This window comes from Aythya marila (genome assembly GCF_965140915.1).
Source record: "Aythya marila genome assembly, chromosome: 4".
NCBI lineage: Eukaryota > Metazoa > Chordata > Aves > Anseriformes > Anatidae > Aythya > Aythya marila.
Genome location: NC_139045.1, coordinates 34,906,197 through 34,933,970, shown reverse-complemented (window position 1 = coordinate 34,933,970; position 27,774 = coordinate 34,906,197). Strand labels below are relative to the sequence as shown.

The 27,774-nt window shown below is 39.9% G+C and overlaps 1 protein-coding gene across 7 annotated transcripts in view; it reads right to left on the bottom strand.

Moving 5' to 3' along the window:
• Positions 1-27,774, bottom strand: part of ZNF827 (zinc finger protein 827) — a 103,244-nt gene that overhangs the window by 46,084 nt on the left and 29,386 nt on the right. For 5 of the 7 annotated variants that reach the window (XR_014317454.1, XR_014317455.1, XM_082759848.1 and 2 more), the window contains exons 3-6: positions 26,319-26,491; positions 16,918-17,401; positions 9,578-9,628; positions 5,988-6,221 (exon numbers count right to left, since the gene is read on the bottom strand). Coding sequence is in view for 5 of the 7 variants with exons in the window: in XM_082759848.1 (XP_082615974.1) it covers positions 5,988-6,221; positions 9,578-9,628; positions 16,918-17,401; positions 26,319-26,491 (942 nt within the window). In the remaining 2 variants the exon portion in view is untranslated. The remainder of the gene's footprint in view (positions 1-5,987; positions 6,222-9,577; positions 9,629-16,917; positions 17,402-26,318; positions 26,492-27,774) is intronic. The other 2 variants (XM_082759849.1, XM_082759850.1) reach the window with 2 other exon arrangements.

Here is a 27,774-nt window from a genome sequence, read left to right as displayed (position 1 = left end):
CAAGTTGACTCTCCAAATCCTCGGGGGACTGCAAGAGGTCCTTCTGCAAGTACTGTGCATCTACAGTCCTCCAACAGTTTGAAAAAATTGACACAATCACTTAGGGTTGTGGCCACTCCTACCTGGCTGAACATCATCAAGGAACAGCAGGAAAGCTAAGGATCTGGGGCTTTGTTTGAACTCTTCAGGGACAAGTTCCTAAAATAAATAAATCAATAAAAAACCAACCAACCAAAAAAGAAACAAAAAACACCCAACAACCAGAACACCAAAAGAACCACATCTGAAACACAGATATGATTTCTTATTATTCTTAATGATGTAATCTTTTAAATTGACATGGTTTTCATTAAGCGTCAAGATTTCCCTGGCATGAAATAAAGGAAGACAATAGCACTGTAGCACTAGCTTAAACCTCCAGTAGAACATCTACTGAACCTGAAGCTAGGCTCTGTTATGAGGTACTTGCTTTTCTGTAGGCTTTTTTTGTTGCTGTTGCTGAAAGTTGTATCTTTTTCGATAGTATAATTAAACTACAGCTTCACTCTTAACAATGATTTTCACATTTCTGTTGGAAACACGCACAAAAAACTGGGCTAGCGGACTAAAATCTGTTGATGTGACTTGCCACGGCATCTCTCCAGCTCCCCTCAAAGGAAGTCTTATTTTGGGTCAGACACTTCTCCGCTTACTTTTTCAGGCTTCTGCAGAAGCACCTGCTGCTGCCCAGAGCCTTCTAACGAGCCATTTAGAGACCAGGGAACAAAAGACTTCCCTGTATTTTCACTCCTGCCTCCATTATCAAGGCTCTCTAAGCAGGGATAAAAGTGCTCGACAGCTCCCCTGCAATCTAGGTATGAACATATCTTACAAAGTCCTGACAACAGCTGTCCTCAAAGACTGCAGCCGAGATCCAGACAAGCACTTCCCAGAACAGTCCCCAAAGTTAGGAGAAATAAATATGTAGGAAGGCTACTTTCTCTGCCACCCAATTCACCCCAAGAATGTAGTAAGTTTTCTTCACCATATTAACAATAAACCAGAAGACCACCAACACAACCCACTAAACCTGGAAGATTTTTTTTACTGCTAAGGGTAATTGCTTACCAGCTACAGACTCCTTTTTGGTATTTCTATTTCATGTTGCTGATGGGAGTCATGCAGAAAGTTACCAAGGCCTTAAACAAGGTAACTCTGCCACCAACTATCCAGCCAACACAAGCACCGGTAGCACTGCTACTTAACAAATTTTTAAAAATGGTATTCTCATTTAGTTTCTCTGGAAGTCTGTGCTCTTCTGACTGGTGTAGCTTTTGTACAAGCTCATGTAAAGCCTTCACAGAAAGTCCTTCACTATACTGTGCCCTGATACATGCTGGGTCATTTTTGGAATGGGAAGAGCACTGGCGTGTTCTGGCCTTCATCTTACATCTAGAATTGTACAATCCTTCTCCCCTCCCTCTCTCTTCTTTTTCCCCTCACTTTTCTTCATACAAGCTCTAACCCATGTGGTTTCAGTTAAACCTAAAATATAGTGTCAAACAAAACTAATTATGAAGAAATTACTGTAAAAAATTCCAAGTAGATAAGGACTTAAAAAAAAATAATCAATCCACAACAAGCAATTGTGCTGAAAGAGCCCTGAATTGTCATATAAATAGGTAATAATAAACAGAGTTGACCAAAGATGGCTTTAAAATCAATTGTATGCGACATTTTATTTCACAATCTTGGCACAAGAAATAAGTATGCACTAATTTCATCTGCTGATAGCCCAAAATTACGATGCATTGTTTGTACTGGGAAATCGGTGTATTACAAGAAACACTGTGTGACCTGAGGACTGAAGTACTCATAAAACAAAGGAACTGAATAGTACAAAGGTCATGGATATGCTACTGATAACAAGGATATCTGCAATACATAGGGAATTGATCCACTGCAAGAAGAACAAAAAGACCTAGGTTACTGCAGAAATGCAGAATGACTATAACTCACAAATAATATACAGATGAAATAAAGGCAAATGTGATTCAGACAACATTTCTTGGAAAAACAGGAGCTTATTAATGTTATAGTTCAAGGCACCAGGGTAAAATATTTATAAAACGCTCATACCTGGAATAGATTTTATACATCTCCAACAATGCATTCCTTTTTGGACAAGAAGGGAAAGGAATACATGCTTCTGAAACACAACACATGCCCAAAACATATGAGTGGCATGACTACTGTGACAGAAAATAATCTTTTAAACAACAACATCAGTACATGAATGCAAAATTTATTTCAAATTTCAGCCTCCTCTGAAACCTACCTTTCATCTTACAAGATTGAGAGTATAAAACTGACCAAAGATCACTGGGTGCATCACTTAGTTAAACATTTGGAGAATTAAATTTGCTGTTCCATAAAAGAGAATGGGTAAACCAGAAAACTGGTTCAGGTGTATTTTAAATACATTATTTCAATTTATTTTAAGTGATTCTGTGCAATGTTTAATAGGAATTTAAAATCTTGCATGGATGGCACCCTTTCCAGGCTGAGATTAGAGCAATTTGCCCTACTCTGCTAGTTCCTCAAATCTGTTTGGTTATCATTGTGTCGCACCTCAGTGAAAACTTACTAATGGGCTGCACTCACAGCTCACCTTTGTACGTTTGTATAAGGCATGGCAGTCATTTTACCTTCTGTAAAACATGGGTTGAAGGGTCTGTAGTTAAGCTGGAACTGCTAACCCACAAACACCATTTCTTTCAAATGGGTGTTCTATTTGTTTTTAAACATCATATCAGTTGTTTGTTTTGTTTTTCCCATCTGGATGGAAATGAGTTCCACCTAGACATGCCCTAGAAATGACATTAGCCTTCCTAGTTTGAATAATCCTTTAGAAGTGTTCAAAATGTGAGGTCTTGATTAGTTATCAAGCTTATGAATTGTGAGGTAGGAGATCTGAATTCAAGTGGAACGCAGTGGAGAAAACTCATATGAAAGGGCATAATATCTCCAGATAAGGTCCAATTCCCCTGAAGTAATAGCCAGGGTAAGGGCCTGACCTTAAGCACTGGCTGTCTGCTGCTACAAGCATGCAAGTGTCCTGACAGCTTTTTAGCTTTCAGAGAAAAGAGTGAACCTTGTGCAGTAGAACTAAAATATAGACAGCTGTATGTGTGATTTTTTGCCCGCTTCTGTACATCTACATTACAATGACAACTAGTAAATGTTCTATTAATATACTATTTCAATAAAATATGTTTATTCTTTTAAGTTTTTCCTAGTTTTGGAGTGATTTCCGAGTGGCTGGCAAGTCTCTGCATTACATTCGCAAGGCACAGGTGATTTACAAATGAGTCTCTCTTACAGTATCTACCAGCCCAAACTAGGGTCCAAAGCCAGCAAGGCTTTCCACTAAACTGCACAAGCTCAATGAAGAGCTAGTACAACAGCAGATCTGTTTGGAAAATGCGATTTTCCAGTGAAAAACATAAGCCAATGCATCCTTCACATGAAAGGAGACTGTAAGGTACACGTTTAAATCCCAAGGGGCTTCCATGAGGCTGCAACAGTCGGCAATATTATTGCTAGGGGATAACAGAAGCACGTATGGCAGGAATACAGACAGCAAAATACTATTTGTGTCGGAAATCCCTTGCCTAGTTTGTATGCAATCCCAGTTTTCTTATTAATTAGTACTGTGTAGAAGAAAGTGAAAATAACAAGGCGAGGATGTCGAGGATGTAATCCATTCGGTCTTTACCAAGACCATATAGGGTCCAGAAGGACCTGACTTAAACCCAATTATGCAATATATCAAGTCTGATAAGTGCACTTGACTGAAGATTTCCCACAGACATTAGAACATCCAGACATAATCACTCCTTTCATATTTTTTTTCTCTTACTGAAAGTATCACGAAAAAGAAGGAAGTTTGGTCTTGTTTCCACTTTGTTCTGACAAAGTGTTACAGTTGTTTAAGTACTACGTCACTAAAAACAAAGTGCACAACTGCTTAAAATAATCTGGGAAGTCAACTGCAATCTCAGAATATTTTACCAGTTAAAGCAAACAAGTTAAAAACAAACAAACAAACAAACAAAACACTAAAGAGATTAGTGATCTTAGATTTCCCTCTTACATTTGTCTTACATTAAACTGTTTGTTAGCATTTTTCCTCTGCACTTTCTGTCTTAGACGGTAATTCAGAAAAGTGCAAGTTGAAAACAGCACAAGAAATAAACTTGGTATAACCCCACCCACTGGCTGATTCAGGAATGTCAACTGCAGCAATACTGGATAAATCTTAAGTGAATCTTCACCATTCATCATTCATCCTGATTAACCACTGTCAGTAAAAACTGTGCAATCAGCAAGAAATCATAAATATATATTATACTGGTGTACTTCTTACTGGAACCTTTAAACACCGGGGTTTCCCAGCATAAGTGGCTGAAGACTTGGTCAAGATTTCCTACATGCCAGATTTCACCCACATGAAGAGACATTTAAGTCACTAATGCTCTAATATAATGAAGTCTGTAACAGAATTATTTAAACACAGCCTGCTAGTACTGAATTTAACATTCACAATAAAGAACCCTAGTGTCTCTGAAGCACTTGAAAAATCATTAAGTTACAGGGCTCTTTATGGAAATGTTTATATACATTTATATGAACCAAGAAATAAAGTCACTGGTTAACATTCATTAGGCCATAAAGTCCTGTTACAAGAACACCATACTTGAACCAAATACCAACAGCAACAGTGCACTTTGTCTTTAACAAGATGTTTGTTACTTGAGAGCCCGAAAAATTGGGAAACGTCTTCTGTGATCAGCTTTTAATACTTGGGATCCACATTTTGCACCATCAACACCGAGGTCTGAAAATCAATGATTCAAAATTCCTCCATAAATTAAAAGGTGCAGGTATGAACAGGAGTGAACTAATCACATGTTAGAATTCATGAGGGAAGATCCTAGTGAGCTGAAGTTTTTCAGGTATAAATTTGAGCTCAAATTCAATTCTGACAGTATCCAATGAAGCCAATTAGTTTCAGATAGATTTGGCAGGGATCTCAGAAATTGGTGAACTTGTGTTTCCAATGGCACCTCTTGTTTGACCCCTCCACTTCCCCAAAAAAGTCTTGTCCAGGTTTGGAGAAGACTTAAATGCTAGCTGATCCAGTTTAAGTAGGGAAGTCTGAATCCCAGGCTCCTAGACCAACTTTTGTTTCTCACTACTAAAAATGTAAGTGTATTAGAAGTTCAAATCCTTTTCATCATTCACTTAAATCCTGTTCCCAGCAGGGAGAACTCAAACTTTTTACTTTCCCTAAAGTTAAACATCAACTCTGACAGCTAGACAAAGCATAATTAGCAGAACATACATTTTATTTGGCTCCCTCCAGACCTAACAGTACTTATGTGTATACACATGCATACTTTCCAACTGTCTGAAAGGCAATGTAGGCAAATTCAAGTGTTCAACAGCAGTAAGGCAGATCAGTTTACCTTTTTTTTCTTAAAACAAAACAAAGCAAAACAGATATTACAATTTTGAATACAATAGATTGTCAGGAAAAAAAATAAAAAGCTTTAAAAGCATTTTTAAAGTTATATCAGGTACAGTTCAGTACAGACACTTTTATGATGTTAATGACATGACACAGATATGAATACATTGATATAAAAATGTTTTGGTACATTTTAAAAATAACAGTATCTAAAAGCTTTAAGGTTTCATTTCCCTTGACTTATTCCGTAGTCATTAATTTGAAGACCAGTGAAATTTGTGCAGAATACAGATAATTAGACACTGTGGTGACAGAACAAACTGAGATGTCTTATGTATATCAATTTGTGTATATAGACATTTTCATTTGTTCCTTCACTTCCTACTAAAGCTTTGTTACCCTCCTTCTGCAAGGTAACCTTGTTAGCATACTTGAAAAAAATATTAAGTTGAATATTATTAAATTAAATATCTACCTGAGAGCTTCATGAGGAGCTCAGATGCTGCCTTGACTGACATGTCCTGCCTCATCACATTTGTCTGTGGTTCTTGTGGCTCGAGTTTCTCCTCAGGGACATTGGGAGCTGAAGCTTCAGATTCCTGGCTGAACACATAGCTGGATTGAGACAAGGTTGAACTTGCAGCTTCTTCATCCTTAGGCTCATCTTTCACTTTAAACTTTGGAGTCAAGGGCTCTTTTTGATTTGCAGCTGTCAAGAGAAGGAAAAAGGCAGACTTAATGAGGTGTGTAATATAGAATCATAGAGCAGCTAGTAACAGTAAGAAACCACAACCTGAAAAATGCTAGAGCAGGTATTGGAAGCAAGAATGTCAAACAGCATTCAAAGATGCTTCAAGAGGTAAACAAGCATCCGCTTCTCTTGTACCAAAGGACAGTTTTGAATCACAAAAACTGCATCTAACCAGAGCTCAGGAAAACATCCTGCTTCTCTTTCTTCTTTTGTCCCTATCCAACTACAACGCATCCCACAAGGTCACTGGTTTGCATGTCTTCCATACGTTTGATGGAAGTTTATAATACCATGTCACATAAAGGCAGATTTGGCAAAGTCCATGGGTACTACATAGTGAATTCTTAAGAGCATGAAAAAGAGGCAAGAGATAAAGAGTAGAAATATACGAAAACTAAGAGGGGTGTAAATAAAGAACTGCAAATTCCTAGGTTCTTATAAGTTGGTATTAGTTAAAAAAGAGAACTGAGGGATTTTTATTAGATAACTCTGCATTGCTAGGTGTTTTTAGAGCACTATTTCAGGTTCTACATCCATTCAAAAAAAAAAAAAGTATAAAATAATCCTTTCAAATGCCCTGTGTAAGCTGCTACAAAGCTTCAGAGAAGGACACAAACTTTGGGGCTGTTTAAAACCTACACCTTGCACTTGGCTGTTCTTGACTGGTCTTTCAGATACTACTAGACAGCAATGGATCCTTTGTGCTACATTTAGTTGAAGGGATAAAACCAAGAACACTTCTTAAACAATACTTCCAAAACCACACAATATAATCTCATCAACAGACTGCATGACTAATAGGAGGCTATAGAAATTGAATTATTTTTGATCAGCTTTAATTCTTTACTTTTGACCATGAAGAGGTATTTCCTGTCAGATGTTAGAGTTTTTCTTCTTGTTCAAAATTCCACTTTAAACGCAGAGTAACACATGGTAGGTGACTCCTTCAGTGCCCCAAAACTTGATGAGTTTACATCTTTCTCACATCTTTAAACCTTTGTCTTCACAAATGTGAAAGATCGTTATCCCCATTTTGTTCTCTAAGCTCTCTCACCATTTACCTCACTACCTGTCTTTCCGCTCCCAGGTATTTTCCTCCTTCCATATGACATTCCCCCCTTTACCCTCATGACTCTTACAGACAAGCTCAGCCCTTGTAAGAGGAAAGCATCCCACAACACTTTTTACTGCACAGTAGGGCATTAGAAGTCAACATGCATTAACTGCTGTAGGGAGCTGTTTGTTTTACAAACCCATGGCAAGAACAGTAAAAGCTGAGGAAGTGGCATACCAGAGGGACCGTAACATTCAATTGAAGGTGCAGGATACTGACAGGTCAAATCAACCCAAATTCTGGGAAAATTCACTGGCTTAAGCCATTGGTCTACTTCCTCATATTCATACATATTCAGCCCATACATACACACTGGGACTATTTATATTAACTATTTCAGAAATGAAATCAGTTTATACATGTAGTTCTTAGTATGGACTACAAGCACTTATGAACTAAGTGCTTTTGTGAACTATAAGTGCTTTTACCGGCATTAGGAATAACTTTTTCCTTGTTTAAAAAATAGCAAAAGCAGAGATATGAAACATTAAAGTATGTTTTAATTCACCAAAATACAGATTAGATTCCCAAATCATTCTCAACTTCACCAAGGTACTCACAAAAAAATCCATCTGCCTTCTACATCTTCTTTCTAGCTCAGTCTATTCTGGGGTTTGACCTGAGATTGATCTTTTGGTTTTCACCAAAAAACAAAGTGAAAGTCTTTCCCCCTTTAAAATAAGCCACTCTAGCTGCTGCAGATATGAAAAATGCCTCCACCAGGAGCAGAGTGCAACTGGTAACAGAGATTTCTTCCCGAACTTTCTGAGAACCTGGAGAAAATTCTTTTGAATGTGTTCATTTCAAGAAGGCATCAATTCAAATTGTTCCAGAACATAAAGGAAATATGAGTCTGAGCAAAGAGGTAAAGAAGACCCACTGAGAACAATCATTAACCTGTGCAGCCTGCTATGTTTCTGCCCATGAAATGAAGCAGGCAGAGGAAGCATTACGGACCAGACCAGCAGGCCACGTTACCATGTAAAATACAGCGGTGATACTGAACTGACATACACAGGTCAGTGTATTTGCAACCTTTCACCATAGTCTACCAAAAAACATGTTAAGATCAAAGCAAAAACATCTACACACAAGTAAAACAACTGTAACTAAATGTATACAATATCATAGCCTAAAGCTAGGAACTTTAACTCAGAATCAGGCCCTAGTTTGCAGTGACAGCGGCCTTTTGGGATCCCCTGTGCTCTCACACTTTGAGCCACCACCCAGGACACCAACGCAAAAGCTACCCTGATAACAAATCTACCAGCATAACATTAGGCATAGCCCAGATGAGCTCTTCATGATCTGTACACTCGTTTTGTCCCTGTATGTCTATCAGACCTCACCTATGAGAAACAAAATGTAGCCAAGGTCCAACAACCCAGAGAAGTCTTGATGATGTGCATTTGGCAATACCATGTCAGAGGAAAAAAGAAATCCAGGACTAATGTTCTTAACTATGTAGCTGGTTCTGCCCACTCTAGTCACTTTGTTTTGGACCAAACAGTCCAAAGATAGAATTAATAAACTAGGAAAGAGGTAGATACTTGTTTTGTTAACTGTCAGCACATTCCTTTCACTGACCACGCTTTCCAAAAATCAAACACCTTAATCAGACAAATCCCAAAAAACAGGTATATTTACCTCACTTTTCTTTCCCAGGAAAACAAAAACAAAATCAGACAACTATTAGGTCTGTTTCAACAGTATTGCTTCAATTACTGGGGCTTTTGCTCTTTCTTGAAACATGTTAAAGCAGATTCCAGTGTAAATGAAACCTAAAGAGAAGGACTTTTTTATTAAGGGGGGAGGCTGTCCAGTCTACCAGATTCATACATTAAAACTATAGACAAAAAAAAAGTCATGATTTCTAACAAAGGGATAATAGCCATTATGATGCATCCACTAGTTATATTAGGGAGAATAAACAGATCTAAGAAAAATAACTGCAAATAAGAGAAATAAAAAGTTGACATAGACCAATTAAAAACAAACAAACAAACAAAAAACCCTAAGACTGAAAGATCTTTTTATATTAAAAAAAAAAAAGGAACTAGACAAGGATTAAAGAGATGATGTTGGAGTCTATTAAAGTATTTTTGAACTACAAAATTATTACTCCCCAGAAGGAATAACATCATCTATCTACATATGAAAATAGATACACGTACATATACTTAATTTGTAGTTAACTTACATTCATCCTGAATTGCAATGAGAACAGACTGAAGGATGTGTTGCCTGCGGACTGAATCCAAAAAAAGACAGCAATTTAATTTAGAAATACACAGTGAGGGGAGGGAGGAACAACACTGAAAACCCAACCAACAGGCAGCAGTCTCTGAAGCAGGGCTGATACTTCTACATTCATTCCATTCCATTCCATATCCTGAAAAAGTAAATCAAAGAATATTCCCAAATGTCAATTTTTATCTTCCTGGAAACTGGGATCATTTGATCCATTTGGCAAAAGTAGAAGATCAAAGTTTTTAACACTTTTCTTAAACTGCCAAATGCCACAAGAAAAGCCTTGGGCATCTGCCACTAATCTGAAACGCTTTGATAAGAGCTGCTAACAGCATCAGTCCACTCACCGAGGATTTCTGAATGCTCAAAATGTTTCTAATTGAGAAAGGAAAAATGGGCTGATTGCTTCAGCCAAGTTCAGTTACAAGTTACAAACAGCAAGGAGTTGGCCACCTTGTTTGAGCAAAGAACATGGGATGGGGGGGGGAGGGAATCCACAACAAAAATGCCCCCACAAAAGAGAAGGCCATGACAAAAACAATCTACAGTCTGGGTCAAAAGAAGCAGTGCTGAAAATCTCTAATGCCACCGTACAGTGCTGCACCATCACAGCGATCCTTGACTACTGATAGATGAGAGCAGGGCACTCATCATGGAGACTATGGCTTACATTTGGGGACGCTCAAGAACTGAGTAAGGGATACAAATGCTGCAGAAGAAGCGACCAGTGGCTTTTGTAAGGAACATTTATACAACTGGGATCTGTTGGAGAATCTCCAGACTAAGATCCAACTGGGCTGATAAATCATCTTCAACTTATTACACACAGAGGCTGCCCACACCGTAAATGGCCCAAAAGGAGAAATACTATTCTTCTAGCAGGACAATCTTGCTGGTCTCTCATTTCTTTTTAGTGCTTCCTGCCCTGGAGTACTGACCTGTCCAAGAACAAGTCATTTTACTTACCCTTGCTGGGAGTGCTAACTCAATTACATTTCATTTTCAAAACCCTTTATTCTGCCCTCAGCCAAAGAAACCAGCATATAGGGCTGCAAAGAGGAGGATGGGAAGCTACTTATGGCTCAAGGACACTTGGCATTAAAACATTGCTTTTTATCAAAGCAGTGGAATGGCAGAATAGATGATCACGAGAAGTATGATAGTGCCAAGACTTGCCACCTCAGGGCTTCCAGAGACCACTTAAAATATGAGGTCTTCCAAATTATCTAGCGTAAGTATGTTGAAACTGTGTAAGCAGCGGTCTAGAAAAGGTTGCTAATTATCTTGATCTTCTCTAAAGCTGTTTTGCATTTAAGGACCCATAGTCAAGCAAAATGAGCCACAACACTGGAGAGTGACCAGTCCTGTTACTCCCCTCTCAGAATTGTACAACATTTTAGTCCAACAGCAATGGAGGGATCTGGCAAATTGCTGCAGCACCTGGAGGACCGGACATGCCCCCCTACCCCAAGATGTCTGGTATACAGCCAACATCCCACCTGCTAAACAAAATTGTAACATCTGCTAAAACAATGGTCTTCTTTCCAGGTTAAAACCAAAACAACAGCAGACTAAGTGAACTTCTGGGGAGCAGAAGAAAAGAAGGGGAACAGCGTAGGAGGAGCAAAGCAAAATTTGTTGCTTATAGGAAAGAACTTGGAGAACATCCTTGGAGTATGGAAATTTCTTCTCTCTACATAGGAACAGAGAAAGAGAGAAGTGCCACCAGAATGACCTTTATAGTTGTTTATGAAAATTAAACAAACAAACAAAACAAAACAAATAATTGGAGATGATTGAACTAACAATGTCCTCAATTCCTGTTTTGGATAGATCTGACAGAGTGGCTCATGAGCTAGTGCTTCTGCCCAGAGTAATGGTGTAATCAGGGAAGCAAGAGACATCAGTCTAGCTGTTCCTAAATGTAAGAGTTTCTGTGGATATTAAAACAAAGTTGTAAGCACAGAGCTGGTTCAGAATCATATTTACGTCTTCCTTTAAGTTGCATTGGGCTGAGTAAACAAAAAAGCTATTTGTTATATTGCATTTTAAACAACTGAATTAGAGCAGAGTCTACACTGCTTTATCTTGCTAAACTCTATTTCTACAAGGTATAAAATATGATGCATATGGTTTTAAGAATACCAGGAAATTCTTGGACCTAAGACTAGCAATTGCTGAAAAGGGATGAGAAGGGTGGTGGCATAGCAGTGGCAAAGATTTGCATGAGTTTTCGTTAGCTGTGCTATTGCACTTTTTCAGTTTTATTTGAAATTAAAGGTTCATATAGATTTTATGAAAATGTGGATCTGGACAGGCACTTCAAAGAGATCTCGATGACATCAGGGGTATTTGCACCGACAGCAGCATTATGGAATTCGCAGTATTTTTAAATGAAGGATATGGCTGAATAATTGCCAGCCCTGTCCGCTTACATATTCCAATTGAAAATTTACATTCTGGCATAAACTAGGAATCCTAAATATAGACAGCATGGTCTTTTCTTTGGAACCTACTACACAAATGCATCAATTATGACAACTTAATTGGACATGCTTTTATTTTATTAAAAATAGCTGCTCGAAGAGTCTTCAAGCCAGCCAGTTCAGTACTGTCAATGGCAAATGCTGCAACATTTCAAGTTACTTGTGCTACCTTTAGGGAATGCAGTACTTTTCAAAAGGCAAACAGAATGGGTAAGCTAAGCAGTTCCTTAGCTTATCTACTAGTATTTTGTGTGTAGCTGTCTGATGATTTACAACTTTGTTACTCCATTAATGGAATCAGCTCAGGAAACATGAATGCAAAGCCCAAGTCCTTTGGACAGCCACCAAAATCCCACGCTGGCATTACTTTCCAAAATCAAGATCTGACTCCTCGCATGGCAGTGACATCAGACGTGACTTCAACTGGGAGGAACCCCTGTTTTTCTTTGTTTAACATGGCCAGCCCCAAACACTCAGCATGCCTGTTATCCCTCCTTCCCCCTTTCTATATTAAACTTTTTCCATGCAAGTAACCTGGGGAACATAAAAAGAACTGCAGAAGCAAGGCACACACAACGTCAGAAGATGGAGAGAGATGCTTCCTAGAGTAATGCACTTGGTGAACACAGAGAAGTCGGGGAAGGAGGCCAGGCATGAAGTATGCTTTACAATTACTATTTCCACACAGAATTCCTTGGAGATCAATAGTGCAGGAATCCCATTCATTTTGATGGGTTTCATTTATTTTCGAATGTTATGAAAAGTAACTGCTGTGCACAACATAGGCACAGTAATAACTTCACTAGAGCACAGTGGCCATGGTAATTTGGAGCACTGTGAAAGCCATGGTTTATTACAGAAGAAAAGAAGCCTTAGAAGTGGGTGGAAGGGCATCAGAATTTAAAGAGATGTGTTGTATAACGTCTACCAATGAAATTTTAAAAACAGGAAAAGCAAATACTCTGCAAATTATGATACGAATGCAGTGACAAGGAATTAGTGGAGTGGGGGAACAAACCATCCTGGCAAAGCACCGATCCAGCAAAGTATTTGGGCAACTTAAAGCACACAGGCAATCCCACTGAAAATAAGAGGGGGAAGGTTTGAAGGTAAAAATAGACCCATGCTTAAATATTCTTCTAGTGTAAGGGTATATGTTAAGAGTCTTCAACTAATTTTCTTTATAAACAATAATCCTTCCAAAGTTAAATAAAATTTCAGAGAATCCTTTTATATCACTATGAATTTAAAAGCATCTTCCACCTTAAGGTAGGACCTAGGAAAAGGAATCTGGAAAAGATTTCAATGTTTGTTCCTATTTTCTAGTTCATGATTTGCATGCATCCAAAAATATTTGTGGCAACCAATGTGTCACTGAATCATACAAAAATTAGGACTGAAGGGATCTTTGAAGGTCACCTAAACCAGCATTGCCCTACCTCTTTGAATCTAAAGTCTTTCTGAACTAAAATTCAGAAGCCTTTTTGAGCCCTATCATCTCAGTTCATTTATGAACATTTCAAAATCAGGTCCAACTTCAAACACCTGTAATTCCCCTCCACCTCTGCTACTCTACAGCTTGCTGCTTGCTGTTCAGCTGGAGTTTCCTGTAACTGCTTCTGCTGTTGCATGGTTCACTGACCGAGACACATGTATCTAGTCCATCCTACTGCCTGATAGGTGATCAACCATATCTGACAGGCAGCTATCTGTTTTTTAAAAGATCTCCAGTGGTGGAGATGTCCCAATCTCTCCAGCCAATTAGAAGTTTAAAAACCTCAAGTTTTGGAAAGATTTTTCTAATGCTAGCTTAAAACCTATAGCAATAGATAAGTGTTTTAGTGTTAGTGTTTGTCCTAATCATCAGGAATCAACATCAGATTATTCACCCTCAACTCTCGTAGTCTTCTTATGGGTTTCACAACCTCACTCCCTTTCATGCATCCTCACTGGAAATGTTTTCTCAAACTCTAGTCAATTCTGCTGCTCTCCTTTGAAGCCCTCTCAGCTGTCCATGCTCTTCATGAACGATAATGCCAAGAACTTGGACTTTACCACATCTAAGAAGGGCAGTATCACATCCCCCTTCTTTGGGGCCGTTTCTCTCCTTATACATCCCAGTACAATGACTGCCATTCTAGCAACGGTATGATGTTACCAACTCCTGTTCCCTTCCTACAGAACTGCTACTTAGCTGCTGTTCCTGATTTTCTATTTGTGCAACTGTCTGCTGAATGGCTGCACATTTCTCCCTGCTCCCTTTTCAAGGCAACCTTTGTCTTTGGCCTGCAAGCTACTCTCAACGTGCTGTTTTCCAGCCAGCTGATACCCAGTTCATCTAGAGTAGAGAAGCACCACATTGCACAATCAGAAATAATACTGAGTTAAGATTATATACATGTTTATGAAGATTCAATTTCAGAAGTGATGATAGCTAATAACCACTGATTTGGTACCATTTTCCGCCCAGATGCAGTAGTTAAGCTCTGAGCTGGTACTGGAGAATGCATCTCTTGGGTGCAAAGGGAGGCAAGCATGCCTCCGGGTCAGACACTTGGAGAAAGAAGAGGCTGAAACTGCCCAGAAATGAAAACCAACAGACCCCAAGGTTCCCTATGAAACTGGAGACGCAGAAACTGAAGCTAACAAAGAAGAGGAGGAGCAATAAACATTGGCAAGCAAAAATAAATGTTCATTTAAACCATCAATATTCAATAAGAATAAATGCCAAATTCTAAAAGCTTAGATATCTGTCTACTGCTTCTCTCTTAGCCACAAGGCCTGTCAGAGAAGAAAATTAGATTGTTTTGACATAATTTGGTCTCGACAAATCTGTGTTGGCTGTTACAATTGGCATATACGGTTTGAGATGTCAAAAGATTTATATCATGGAAAAGGTAAGGCCAATAATTGAAGTTCTGATGGGCCTAAGAAGAGAGTGTCATAATAAAGAAATCACTCAAAGGAACTTGGTTCAGCACAGCAAGCAGTCAAAAAATGCAGCTATTACTTAGCCAACTTGTTTAAAGAGAATTTCTTTTACTTATTCTCTGAATTTATGCACGTTGTGTGCAGGAAAGCACAAGCTAAATGTATATAACACAATACAAATCCCAGGAGAAAAGAAATTCTGTTCCTTTGAACATTGCTCTCCTTGTGTAGTAAACTTGGTGACTGGCAGTACATTTTCATCCAAATATGCACACATACGAAATTACAGATACATCTCACTCCCCCAGTGACTTTATAACATGTTGCTAGGTAACAGTGCATACAAGTCAGGTTTCAAGACCTTTAGTAAGTCACCATAAAATAACTGCATAGGCCTTTTGCATGAATAATGTACATTTGTATTCTTTTTCTCATGCCAATAGATCAGACACTGAAAACATGACCGGCTGCCAAACTGTAAACAGCTCCCCATCAACAGCTACATGAAAAACAACACATTGAAACGTTGCATGATTTTCAGCATCCAGCCCTTTCCCCCTCTCCTGCTTTCTGCTCTACTTCTTGCTACATGCATCCCCCACGAGCGCTACCATCCACAGGTCGGTGCAGCCGAGGCACTGAGCCACGGGGTGTACGATGCACATTTAAAAGAGACATCAGAATGACAATGTGTACAGGACAGCTGTCAGACAGCAAAAATGGATTTTGTATAGAGTTCAAATTCGAAACTCAGTTAAACAATGTGCAGATGAAACAGACTCATCTTCGCTCATTTTTTCTTGGTCATCCTGAGCAGATGAGGACAGCAAACCTTGCCACAATACAGGGCTGCAGTTCCACCTAGGCAGGGTCAGAGCTACTTTCCTACTTTACCTGACAGTAAAATTTACTGAAATGCAACTTACGTTCCATCTAAAGGAAAAAGGTGACCAATTATTCTCTATTGAAAAGGGTACCTTCTGGCTCCAAAGCCTGAAACACAGACTGTCTTCTCCTTGTGAAACACAAGTTCCTCCAGGGATGTTTTTCCTGACTTCTTTCTCTTTAAGAATTAAAGGCCAATTTTGAAAACATTTAGTATAGAACAAACTCCTAGCATGTCCACAGCTCTGAAATGTTCAGTCAAATCAATAAGAGAGCACATAAAATAATAGATTTTCCCTAAACACGTTCTCCACTTCAGACTCACGCATCTGAATATCATTCTCACAGCAATAATCTGACAATGAAAAAGAAACCACAGTAAACACGTTCTGCATTAGATATGGATTTCAATTAGAATATTTTTAAGAAATGTTCACAAATCTCTAGGACGACCAATTTCACGTTAATAATCAAGAAATGCAGTAACATTCATACTTCACAAGCATTGACTAGTTAGACATCATATGCTACTCTGAAAGGAAGGTCACCAATCACTTACTGGTGCTATTTAACAGATGGTTAAAGGCAGAGAAGTTAAGAGCTGAATTTTCTAACATGCTGGGTGCTTGTGACCCTCAGTGAATTTAAACTAGAACTACAGATATTTAGCAGGCCTGAAAAAACACACCAAATGAGATTTGCCAAGGTAATTGTCAGCAAATATCAAAGCCTGGAAAACAAGTTCTCACTCCCAATCCCAGATTTTAATAATTAAACAGCAAAACCCCTCTCTTTTTCTTTTCTCTGACTGCTTTCCCTCTTCCCTCTATCATGCACCTCTTTTCTTATCCAAAGAGTCAAGAAATTACAAGTTAAGAAGTTGCAATGTTTTTCTCCCTGCAATTCAATGACTTAGCAGACCCAAGGCAAAGGTTTCTTAGCCCATCAAAGGAGCAGCTGCCGCTGCTGGTGCTTGCTGCTCAATTACCTGACAGCTTCATAAGAAAATCTGATGCCATCTTGACAGAGATGTCTTGGCTGAATAGTGCTGATGCTGTATTGGCCACAAAGTCAGAGGATTCTTTCAGCTTTGTGTTGTTGGGGGCTCTGTCAACAGTGCTAAGAGCAAAAGGTGCAGCTGAGATGCCATTGTCATCTTTGGGCTCTTCTTTCACTAGTAAAGGTGGAACTCCTCCACTAGCCTGCCCAGCCACATCAGGCGTTTTAGATACAGATGCTGATCCCATAAGGTCAGGTCCAACTCCTTCCCTCTGTGGTCCCAAGCAGGAGTCACTATTTAGCTGTGGTGACCCCTTCACCTCAGTTTCTGGTATTTCCTCCTTCACTTTGGATTCTGTCCTGAGGAAATGCTGATGGCAACGCATATGGAGTTTCAGGCTGAAGTGGCGGGAGGAAGTAAAAGGGCATAGCTGGCATTGAAAGGTCTCACCCCTGTCTTGGTGCTGATGAACCTGGTTCAAGAGGTGAAAGATAAAAGCATGTATTAAGCAGAGCAGTTTACTAGCATTACAGAAATCTCAGCTCAACGCGCCTGACACCGCTTTAAAAAAAAAAAAAAAAAAGAAAATTTAACTAATGAATGAACTCTGCATTCGGAGCATTTGGAAGGAGGTCAGGTACTATGAACAGTAGGATTCTTTCACACATAAGTCAACATAAACATCAGACTCAACTGAAAAAAATAAATCAGAAACATCTGCTCTGTGGCATGGAAGTGATGAAGTCTGCTTTGGGTGAAACAGTTTTTCTGACCTGATCCTGATGACCTGTCAGTGTGCAAAAAAAAGGTTTCCAAGCTATAACTAGCAGCTTCCTTGATTAAAAACAAAACTAAACAAAGGAACTCCACAAGAACCTATTTATTATATGTCCTGCTAAGCACAATCATTCTGTGCAACCTCATAAATAATTGTTCAGAGCAGCCCAGCAAAACATCAACCTGCATAGCGATGTCCATCATCAATTTACGAACTATTAGGGTAAAGACACAACACCTGGCAATACCAACGTGCTATTGAAGCAGTTCCTTGCAAATTAATTCTCCCAGAAAATAAACAGCTCTGTTATCATAAACTACAAACAGGAGAGGTGGTGTTTGACAGCTAATTCTGTCAGTCAATGATTGCAGTTAATCCTACTGTCCTCATATTTGGACTGCACGCTCTTTCTCACAGAGACTGCGTGCTCCAGTACGACTATATAACATCTAGCATCCCCAGGCCTAACCCTGATTATGTTTTGAAAGGCACTCTATCCATCCATCCATCGGCAGTGGTTTACATATTATCTACCTGAGCAGACACACTCATTAATATAAACTATGTACACACGTTATACAATTTCTTGATTAACACAGTACTCATGAAAGGAAAGGAATAATTGAGCTCAGCATAATAATCACAGGTGTATTAAAAAGTTTTGTCTCCATAGCTTCACAAATAAATTTTAAATCTTGACAGTAGCACTCAGGGCTACTCCCTCCAGAAAGACTAGCAAATGCATACGTTTGCTCCTTACTAATTGATGACCACGTGATTAAGACAAATTGGCACCAGATTGAGCTCCACACATTTGTTTTCACTTGTGACTTGAGTTGGCTGGAAACATTGCACTGAGCCAGATTTTTGTTGGAAAAAGGCAATTTGTTGAACGTAAAATATTTCACCTGAAACACGGAGGGGTTCGATGAACTCTTGGCAAAGCAGGCGTCATTCCCCCACCCTACTGAGAGGCACCCTATCCCCAGCTCCCTGGGCTTGGCTCAGAAGCAGCCACCTGTGCCAGGAAATCACGGCTTGCTGCTGAAGCCTGGGAGCCCAAAAGCCACGAAGGAATTCAGTCACAAGCTCCTATCCAGCATCCCCAGCTCCACGTGCATCGCACCTGAACTCATGTCTGCAAAAACGTGATGCTGGTAGACCTCCCTCTTGCAGCCCTTTTTGCATTCAGGGAAAACACATTTCCACCAGCGCTGCCTAACTTTTTATTCAATGGTTCTTCAAGAGCTCTGGAGATTAGGTGCTAAATAAACAGATAGCAAAAGAGAATTTCTCTTGGCCAGCCGCTTCCCAGAATTACATTCTCGGCATTGTATAAGCCTGACATTTACAGACAAATTCTAGAATCTCAAAATTGCAACTCACAACAACAAAAAATTAAAGCTAATGCTAGCCTAAGACAATTTTAAAGCAATAACCTTGCAGAAGAAGAGAAGCACAATAAATTCTAAGTATTAATAGGTTACAGCGGAAATGCCAACCAGGTCGTCTATCTCCATGGCTGGAAACTGGCTGGTCTGGGCGCGCAGCAGTATGCAAGCTATTTCCTCCACGAAGAGCACCGAGAGGTACTAATGGCAGCAGGCACTCTCACCATGGCAACTTTCTCTCTTACACCCACTGAGATCCTGTGTGCCAGAGTTTGTCTCCAGGATCCCCACCAATCAACATTTCCCTGCCTACATATTCAGCCGCTTCTTCCAGAGGCCCCGTACCGCAGCCATCCCTGCGATGCCTTCTGAAGGCTGTCACTGCTGCAGACGGGTGGCAAAGTCTGTGTGGGAGCCCACCCTCTCCTCCCAGGAGCACGGCACGCCACCCCTGCGGTACCTTTGGAGAATGGGGGGCTGATTCATCTGACTTGGATTTCTCTCCAGTCCAAAGACAATAGCAATATCACCAATGGATTTCTCCTCAATTAAAGCCTTTTTACAACTTGCAGCCAAGGAATGACAGAATTAAAACCCAGGGAATGGCTCTTACAGTGTGCTAGTGCTACCCAAACCATCAGGCGTCCTCTTCAGACTCAGTTAGGCTGCTGCTGCTGGTGGCGGCGCTACTGCAATGGGGGACGGATAACCTCTGGCAAGGACAAACGCAGAGCCTGACCCGGCTCCTATTCCCTGGTGACAGCAAGAACCACAGGCAAGAGGAGATGAGAGGGCAGCTGGAAAGTTTTCTCCAGAGTCCCACTCTGAGCCTGGCTGCTGACAGATTTGGATCTCTCTGAATTATGCTGCAACAAACCAGAGCACATAAAGAAAGGCTCTTCCAAAATCCCATAAAACCATGCTCTGACTTATGTCAAAAACATTGAAGGACTTCTCCTTCTGAGTTTCTTTCATTTAACTGTGGATATTCTCCTTGACAGTGCAAAGTATACTTTTTTTTTTTTTTTTTTTTTTTAATATTACAGTCTTCCCAGTCTCAAATGGTGTTTTGCAGTTCTGCAACTTTTGCTGTGTGCACTTCATATGAAGTACACAGTAAGTTTCAGCCGAGCTACGTGCTTCCTACAAACTTTAGACACAGTTCGAGGACTTGGGTACAATATATCTATTGGTTCTTTTTGTTCGTTTCTTTCTTTCATTTTCTCTTGCTGCCTCCTCATTGGCACATAACAAGAAAGACAAAAAAGAGTCAGTTCAATTTTCTTTTCTACCACGTGCATTATTTTGATCACACCTAAACCAAGCGGTTCCATTCTTTGCAATTTCTTTCTTCAAAGGAGTTGTTGCCATCCCACTACTCATTTCCATTGCCAGCTTTTCAAACCCCTTTTAATCCCAATGTATCTTTTTGATGCACAGTGTGCATCAGAAACGAATATCAGAAGTGGCAGCACAGCATATGTTTGTAATAGCATTGTAATATTTTCAGTGTTATTTTTGTTCTGTTCTGCACACATTTGAATATCTAACGTACTTTTTAACCACTACTGCACATGCAAAGAAAAGGTTTTCATTGAACTGTCTACAATGATACCCAGATATTTTCCCTGAGTAGTTACAGTTCATTATATTAAAGACAGTCAGGTGCATGATTAGTTTAGGCTGCTGTTTCCAAGGTGCACTACCTTGTATTTGTCAACAGTAACTTCGTTTGGCCTTGCATTTATCTGTCAGCTAGCCTCTTTTTGTTCTCTTTCAAGTTTTGCCTTTTCTAATCTTGATTTGTGTACACAAGGTTGTATTGTCTACAGTTCTCTTACCCACAGACATTATTTTGTGCACATCATATTTTCTAAACTACACACCACTCTTCGCAATGGAACACCCCTCTGTTAGCCTTTTGTCATGTTTAACATTGCTAATTTCTTCCTACCCTTTGTTTTATCATCTCTTGGTGAATTTCTAATTTGCTATAGTACATCACATCGCCTAATTTATTTGGCAGCTTCTCAGTGAGCAGCTTTGCCAAAGGCTTTCTTAAAGGCCAAATAAATTTCAACTGATTCTCAAGTCCATGATTTTCTTGACATGCTCAAAACATCTTAGTGGAAGAACACATGATTTTCTTTTACAGAAGCCACGTGTCCCTATCATATCACATCATCCTATATTTCGTTACATTTTTTGTCGACATACTGCCGTTCCTGGTATCACAAGCAGTTTGTTAAATCATCTTTTCATACTTAAAAGCAACATCCTGGCAGATTTACCAGCCAGTTTAAGTGGTGTGACCCCACCTAACACTGAACAAGGGGAAGCAGGGATGAGAGGAACAACGACACAGACTACTCCTGCAATTTTGTAGAACCAACGAGGTAGATCTTCTCCTGCCCACTTCCGTAAAGTTGGGGTAATGCTGCTTGCACAGACTCTCCCTTCTAGTTAAGAAGCACAGGAAGGGAAAGTTTGGCATTCCTCTTTCTTTTGCAGGACTCTGCAGGTTTTATTGGGTTTGTTGTTGTCTGTGAGTTTTTGTTTGTTTGTTTTGCTTTTGCTTCATTTTTTTTTCCACACTCAAAATAAAGGGGAAAATAAAGAGAACATTCATCCCTAAGCAAAATTAGCACATAAAGGGTGTAACTGCATGTGTCTGAATTTTGTTTGCTTCTGGCTACTCACTCTGACTTACTCTCGTTGACATAATTATCAAGTTTTTCTTTGCCCACTGTAGGTTGTTTTTTTTTTCTCACCAACTTTTGTTTGACGTGGATTAACATGAGGAGCATCTGTTTACGAACTACTACAATCAACAATTACGACAACCTGACGTTTATACATACTTGCCTCCTCACCTATTCCCCCCTGCTTTTTTTAATCTTGTAGTAAAAAGCCTACTGAGACTGCATCCAGACACACTTGAGAGATCTTTATTTTGCACTTATCACGTGCCCTCTACCATTTCCTTTCACGCTTTCTGATAAACTCCTTCATTTTTAAAATCTTGTACTTTCAGAAGTTTAGTGCCACAGTGCTGGTTTTGGTATGATCCTTCGCCTCAGGACATATACACTATTTACATAGCGTTTTCTTTTTGAAACTGGTTCCTTGCTTTGCTTAAAAAGCAAAGGAGAAGAACAGCCTCTCTGCAGGACTGGACTACCTGTTCAAAAACTTTGTTTCCAGATTTAAGGTATACGTGTTTTTCCTGTCGTATTCTTGTACCATATACAAAGAGTGATGAGATTAAAGGGTAGGTATTTGAAGTCACTTGTACGTATCTGAGACTCGAGGCACAGATTTCACTTGTTGAAAAGAAATGCAAGTTTGTAGTACCACCCGTCAGCTGAGGTGAGGTAATGGAAGCACAGGAGCCTCCCCTGGCTCTTTAAGGTTAGATTAAACAAAACTAAACAAAAAACTCTCGTAAAACACAGCCAGCCTCCTCCCCCAGCATGGTGAAGATGCTTTGAAGTAACCTGTTCTGTACTTCCACCAAAACGGACCATAAATGCTTATGTGGTTTTCTGAACTTTGCTGAGGGATAAAGAGGAAGAGGCAAATCACTATGGTAAGCACCTAGATACATTCTTCAGAGCCTTTTCTTACCCCTGCTATCGTGTAATGAACAGCCTCCCTCTGATCCGCAGGCTGATTAGAACCCGCTGAATATGACACGGAAGTATTAATCTAAGATCTCACTACGTGGTCCTTCTTCACAGGCTACAGTGGCACGAAGATGCTGCAGCTGAGCACCATGTGACCTGCCTGCCACTGCATCTGCCTCTTCTGTTAAGCTTAATCTTCAATTTCTTCATTTTTGGTCTTACCATCATGCTTCAGCACAAGTTCATAACACTAAACTTCTTTTCCACTGCTAGAAGAGCTGGCTCAACCGTTTCTGCATTATGTCTATATAGCAGCACAAGGAACATTTATAGATATTATTTTTGGCCATATGCTCCTCTTCCTCATTCCCCCTTCCAAGTACTCAGGCTAATATCCTGTTGCTTTCTTGGAACATATCCGTATGATCTCACAGCCTGTCCTTCCACCAATTGCTGAGGAAGATATGTGCATGATCCAAAGATATCAATTGGCCAAAATCTGACTGATGCTTGTGGTATTGCTCTGAGGTAAATTTAATCCCTACTTCCCTACCAGGAAAAACAGAAAAGCCTGAAAACATCTTGCTGAATTACACCACCCCTTTCTGTTGCTTTCTGCAGCTTCAGAAGCAGTACATAAGACATCCTTTCACTCAAGAAGAAAATAACATGTTCAAACTGAGTATGTGTTTAGATATACGGAGAGGAGGTCTCAAGCACAGCCCTCGCTGCCTGCCTGGACAGGACACCTCTGTTACCCAGTCATTTTCTTCAGCTTCACTTTCAGCATTCTCTGGGCCCCTGGAAACCACACTATGGTACCAGAATCAAGTCCTCAGATGCTACCCTCAGATTCTTGTGAAGAAGGACCAAAACTTGTGGTTATGCAAGTACTATAATTTGTCTCCAAAATAGACTAATAAAATTCTGTACTGCGTCTATTTTAGGATTTTTCTAAGGTGCCTATCACTGTGGAATCTGAATGCCATATAACAATTATAGATAACACAATGTGCCTTAAAAGGCAAGCTACTCCGTCTCCCTTGTTCATTTTGTGCCTGCGTGGAAACTTTTCTTTTGCTTCCCTTCTTGCCTTTCACTTCCTCGCCTCCAGTTGTGAGTTGGTCCTGGCAAAGTGCCCTTACTGAAAGAAAGCTTTCATCGACACGGTGGGTAGCACATGTAGATCTGAATACGGTCAGGGCTGGAATCGCTCCAGCTCTCTCTATTAAGATATTCTCTAGCAGGGGACAAGACACCAAAAATATTGGCAATGTATTCTTGGCCAATCAGTTCGAGTTTACCATAAAATAACTTATTATTTAGATAGTTAATCACTACCCTAAAGATACACACAATAAGGAAGCCCCAAGTTGACACTCACACAAACCACTAATGGAAATCAAAACTCTAAACTAACAGCTTCAATGGAAAATGCCCACAAGAACCCAGAAAAAAAAAGGAGGTACTCCAGCCCAGAGCTATGCTGCCTTGGAGGAAACATGGACAATGCTATCAGATTTTGAAGACCACAGCTGGACAAAACACCTCAACAGGTTTTGCCTGCCATCCTGATCAATGGACCATAAAACCTGAAAATTGAAGAGCAGCATAAAGAAAGCCAGCTTAGCTTGTGATAGCATCCTAGAGTAAAAATTGACTTATAGGAACAAACACCAGCCTGGTACCATAATTTTGCAGTCTTGACCAGCCGCTACAGTCAGCTCATGGGGAGGAAGAGAAGAGAGCTACAGGCAGCTCTGCTCTGCCTTCATAGGCAGTGTTTCTATGAATGGCCTACTCAACTAAGACAATTATATGAAAGCCACTGAAATTAAGGGAAAACATTATCTTGCTGATTCTCACACTTGTGATTTTATGCACCTATCCGGAAGACTATAATAAAAATAAAAGACCAAATACTGGGCAACTAGTTTTATAAAACAATCTTAAGACAACATGGACTTAGTTAACGAAGGGGTTTATGTTAGGAGCACACAAGGGCTTCAGATAGCAACGTGACAGCACTCAGAGACAGTGAAAAAGTGCCTCATTTTCTCCAACATCCTATTTATGAGCTCCTATGGAAATTACCATGTGAAAAAGGAAGGAATAGGCCTTCAACCTGTAAAAAAATAATTCCAAAAAGGCACAAAAAGCAGAGATCAAGAATTTCTGCAGGGAATAATAGGGATGTCTGTCACAAAGCAGGGCACAACAACAGGTTTCCACCAAGGAATAGCAAGCTTTTAGGCGGTTCATGCCTCTGTGCAGGTTGTCAACAACTGAAAATAAAAAACCTTTCCTATTATGCTTAGTTCCTCTTCCTTCACGTCTTCTACTTCGGAGGGTCATCTGAGCCCTCCAGTCAACAACAAACACCAAGTCCGGAAAGAAGTAGTTGCAAATACCAAACCTATTTGTACTTGACAAGGACCAGCACAATACACTAAGGATGTCTGGGAACAGTGCACTGATTCGCACTAGGAGAGGTAAGGGGTGAGCCTCTGACTTTGGGGGAATGTTTTCAGACCTAGCAAGGACCTGAAATTCAACAAGATCTGCTGTTGTGATCAATGGAATCATCTGAATTTACACTTAAGTGAATAGTCACTCAAGTCTAAACAAAGTGAGACTCCTGTTTAGTGATCTCAGATGTTGCAATAGCTTATATAAAAGCTGAACCAACTTTCCTGTGCCCCTCAACACCACTCTGGTACTCTTACACGCATTTGCCCCAATAAAAAAAATATTAACCATTATTATGGTTCACTGTTATTATCACAGCCTGAGTACATTAACCAAGGTAACTCTTTACCCTTCAGCGTCTTCACCCATGGATTAATGGGTCAGGTACCAATTTTTACTTCACCAAGCATGCCCTACATTATACAAAACCAGACACTTCCTATCTTGCAGCCATGCAGTACTTTGTCTAAATTCAGCTAAAGAAACTTCAGTTTCTTTACATTTTTGTATTTCTCCATACCAACATGAATGTTGCTTCCTTCAAATGGTCACTCTCAGTTTGAATCTAAAGCATAGGCTGAGTTAAAAACATTTTTTGAACTTAGTAGAAACATTCAAAACCAAAACATTACAGAATAACCTGTTTTTCACTCTGCTTTGGATACTTCACTTCTGAAGCACCTGCAGTTAAAAATCACAGCATGAAAAAAGTTCAAACCGCAGAGCAGCAGGCCAAGTTGGTGTGCTCTCTTAGTGCAATGCAACGCCAGGCAAATCCCAGCTCGCAGCCAGAAAGCAGCACTGCTATGTTTCCGTGGTGTCGCATCTCAGCTACCACCCCTGCCTCCGGTGGTTCCAGGTCCCAAACTCAAACCATCACAGACAGCTTGTGCTGCACCTTGTGCATGTAACCCAGGGCGGCTTCCACATGACATAAAATGGCAAGGCAAGGAAAATATTTTATTTCTTTACCTCTTTATGGTGCCTTTACTTAAATAAACACATAATTAGTAGTACAAACAGTGAAATTTTCTTCTTGCAGATGCCACTGAAATAGGTTTGTTGTGCTATCATTTTTTGATTGACACCTCAAGTGTTTTGAATGTTAGTAAACACTTCCCTTACCTTCATGTGTGATTTGAGATTGTCCTTGCGGGCACAGCGAAATGGACAGAGTGGACACTGATGACTTTTCAAACCTGTATGAATCACCATGTGCCGTTTCCAGTAACTCTTCCTCTTGATAACCAAACCACAGATCGGACACTGGAAAGGTTTTCCTCCTTCTTCTTCTGAGGCTTAGCAGAAGGGGGAACAAAAAGAGAGGATCCTTTACAGCCACTTGTCGAACACTTTCCCCTTGTAAACATACTCAAGATACCATTTTTCAATGCTAGTATTTCATCTGCAAAGAGACACATCAGTTAAACAACAATATGTACCAGAAATTTCAGTTCCTCCCCGTGCATGTCTCTTTTCCCGTTAATCTAGTTATTCTCCCTCTAAGAAAGGTCACCATAATTTATAAAGGTTAATGCCTCAAACATCCTTTGGCTAATCAGTAGGGGATGCTACTCTGTCTCACCTGGTCCTAATGCTCCTTATAATTTAACTGAACTGAGATGGATGTCTCTCATAATCATCACTTTGCAGCCTCATTTCCTATCAAATGCCAGTGTTAGTAGCGTATGGAAAATATGCTCAACTGTGTTCCAAAATGATCCATTCCCATATCTGATCGATCGCCAGGTGGATATGGAGGATAGAAAACAGGAGAATTCACAGCTTAACTGCCAAGCATGCCGGTATTGCATATCAGATATATTTAACTCCAGAAGTGAATGATTTCATAACCCCTGCTGCTGAACTTGTTTAGCTACGGCTCGAGCAGATGCTGCCGCAACTTCAGCCATCAGGGGTCCTAGAGTCATGGGCTTCCTTCTACTCCTCTACTTACCAGGGCATTAAATCCACTGCCTTCCCAAATGTTTTCACTCTGCTTTACTGCCCAATTCACCTACAATAAGAAAAGGATTTGGTGGCATTTGTCAAGCAAATATGGTTACACTACTGAGTGTGGAACCATCTCAAGGTTGATGGAAAGAGAAATTCCTTGCTGCTGACTATACACAACCATCCATCCATTCATTCTCTCACCACAATTTCCTCTGCTTATTGTAAAGGTCTAGCATTATTGCAGAATTGGAAGCCCTTTTTCTTCAATATAAAAGACAGACTGTTTTCAAATATCCAGAGCTCAGCGATGCCTACCCTGCTATTTGGAACTCCTCTCAAAATATTTCATCTCATTATTATCAGTTATTTCGTACTGATAAGAATAGAGCAAACACCAAATTCCCTCCATGAGGAACTAAGTGATAAAAACCACCAGAAAGATTTATCCTATCCTAAAAAAAATAATTCTTGCTATTAGGTAGGAAACACAGACACTGCAATTCCACTGATCACTTACTCATGTAAGCACAGAAAAGGACAGGCTGCCAAAGCAGGCACTTCTGCAGGTTCAGAATGTCTACTTGTGAAATTTTCTATCACACTCACCGCATTATCAAATTGTTCC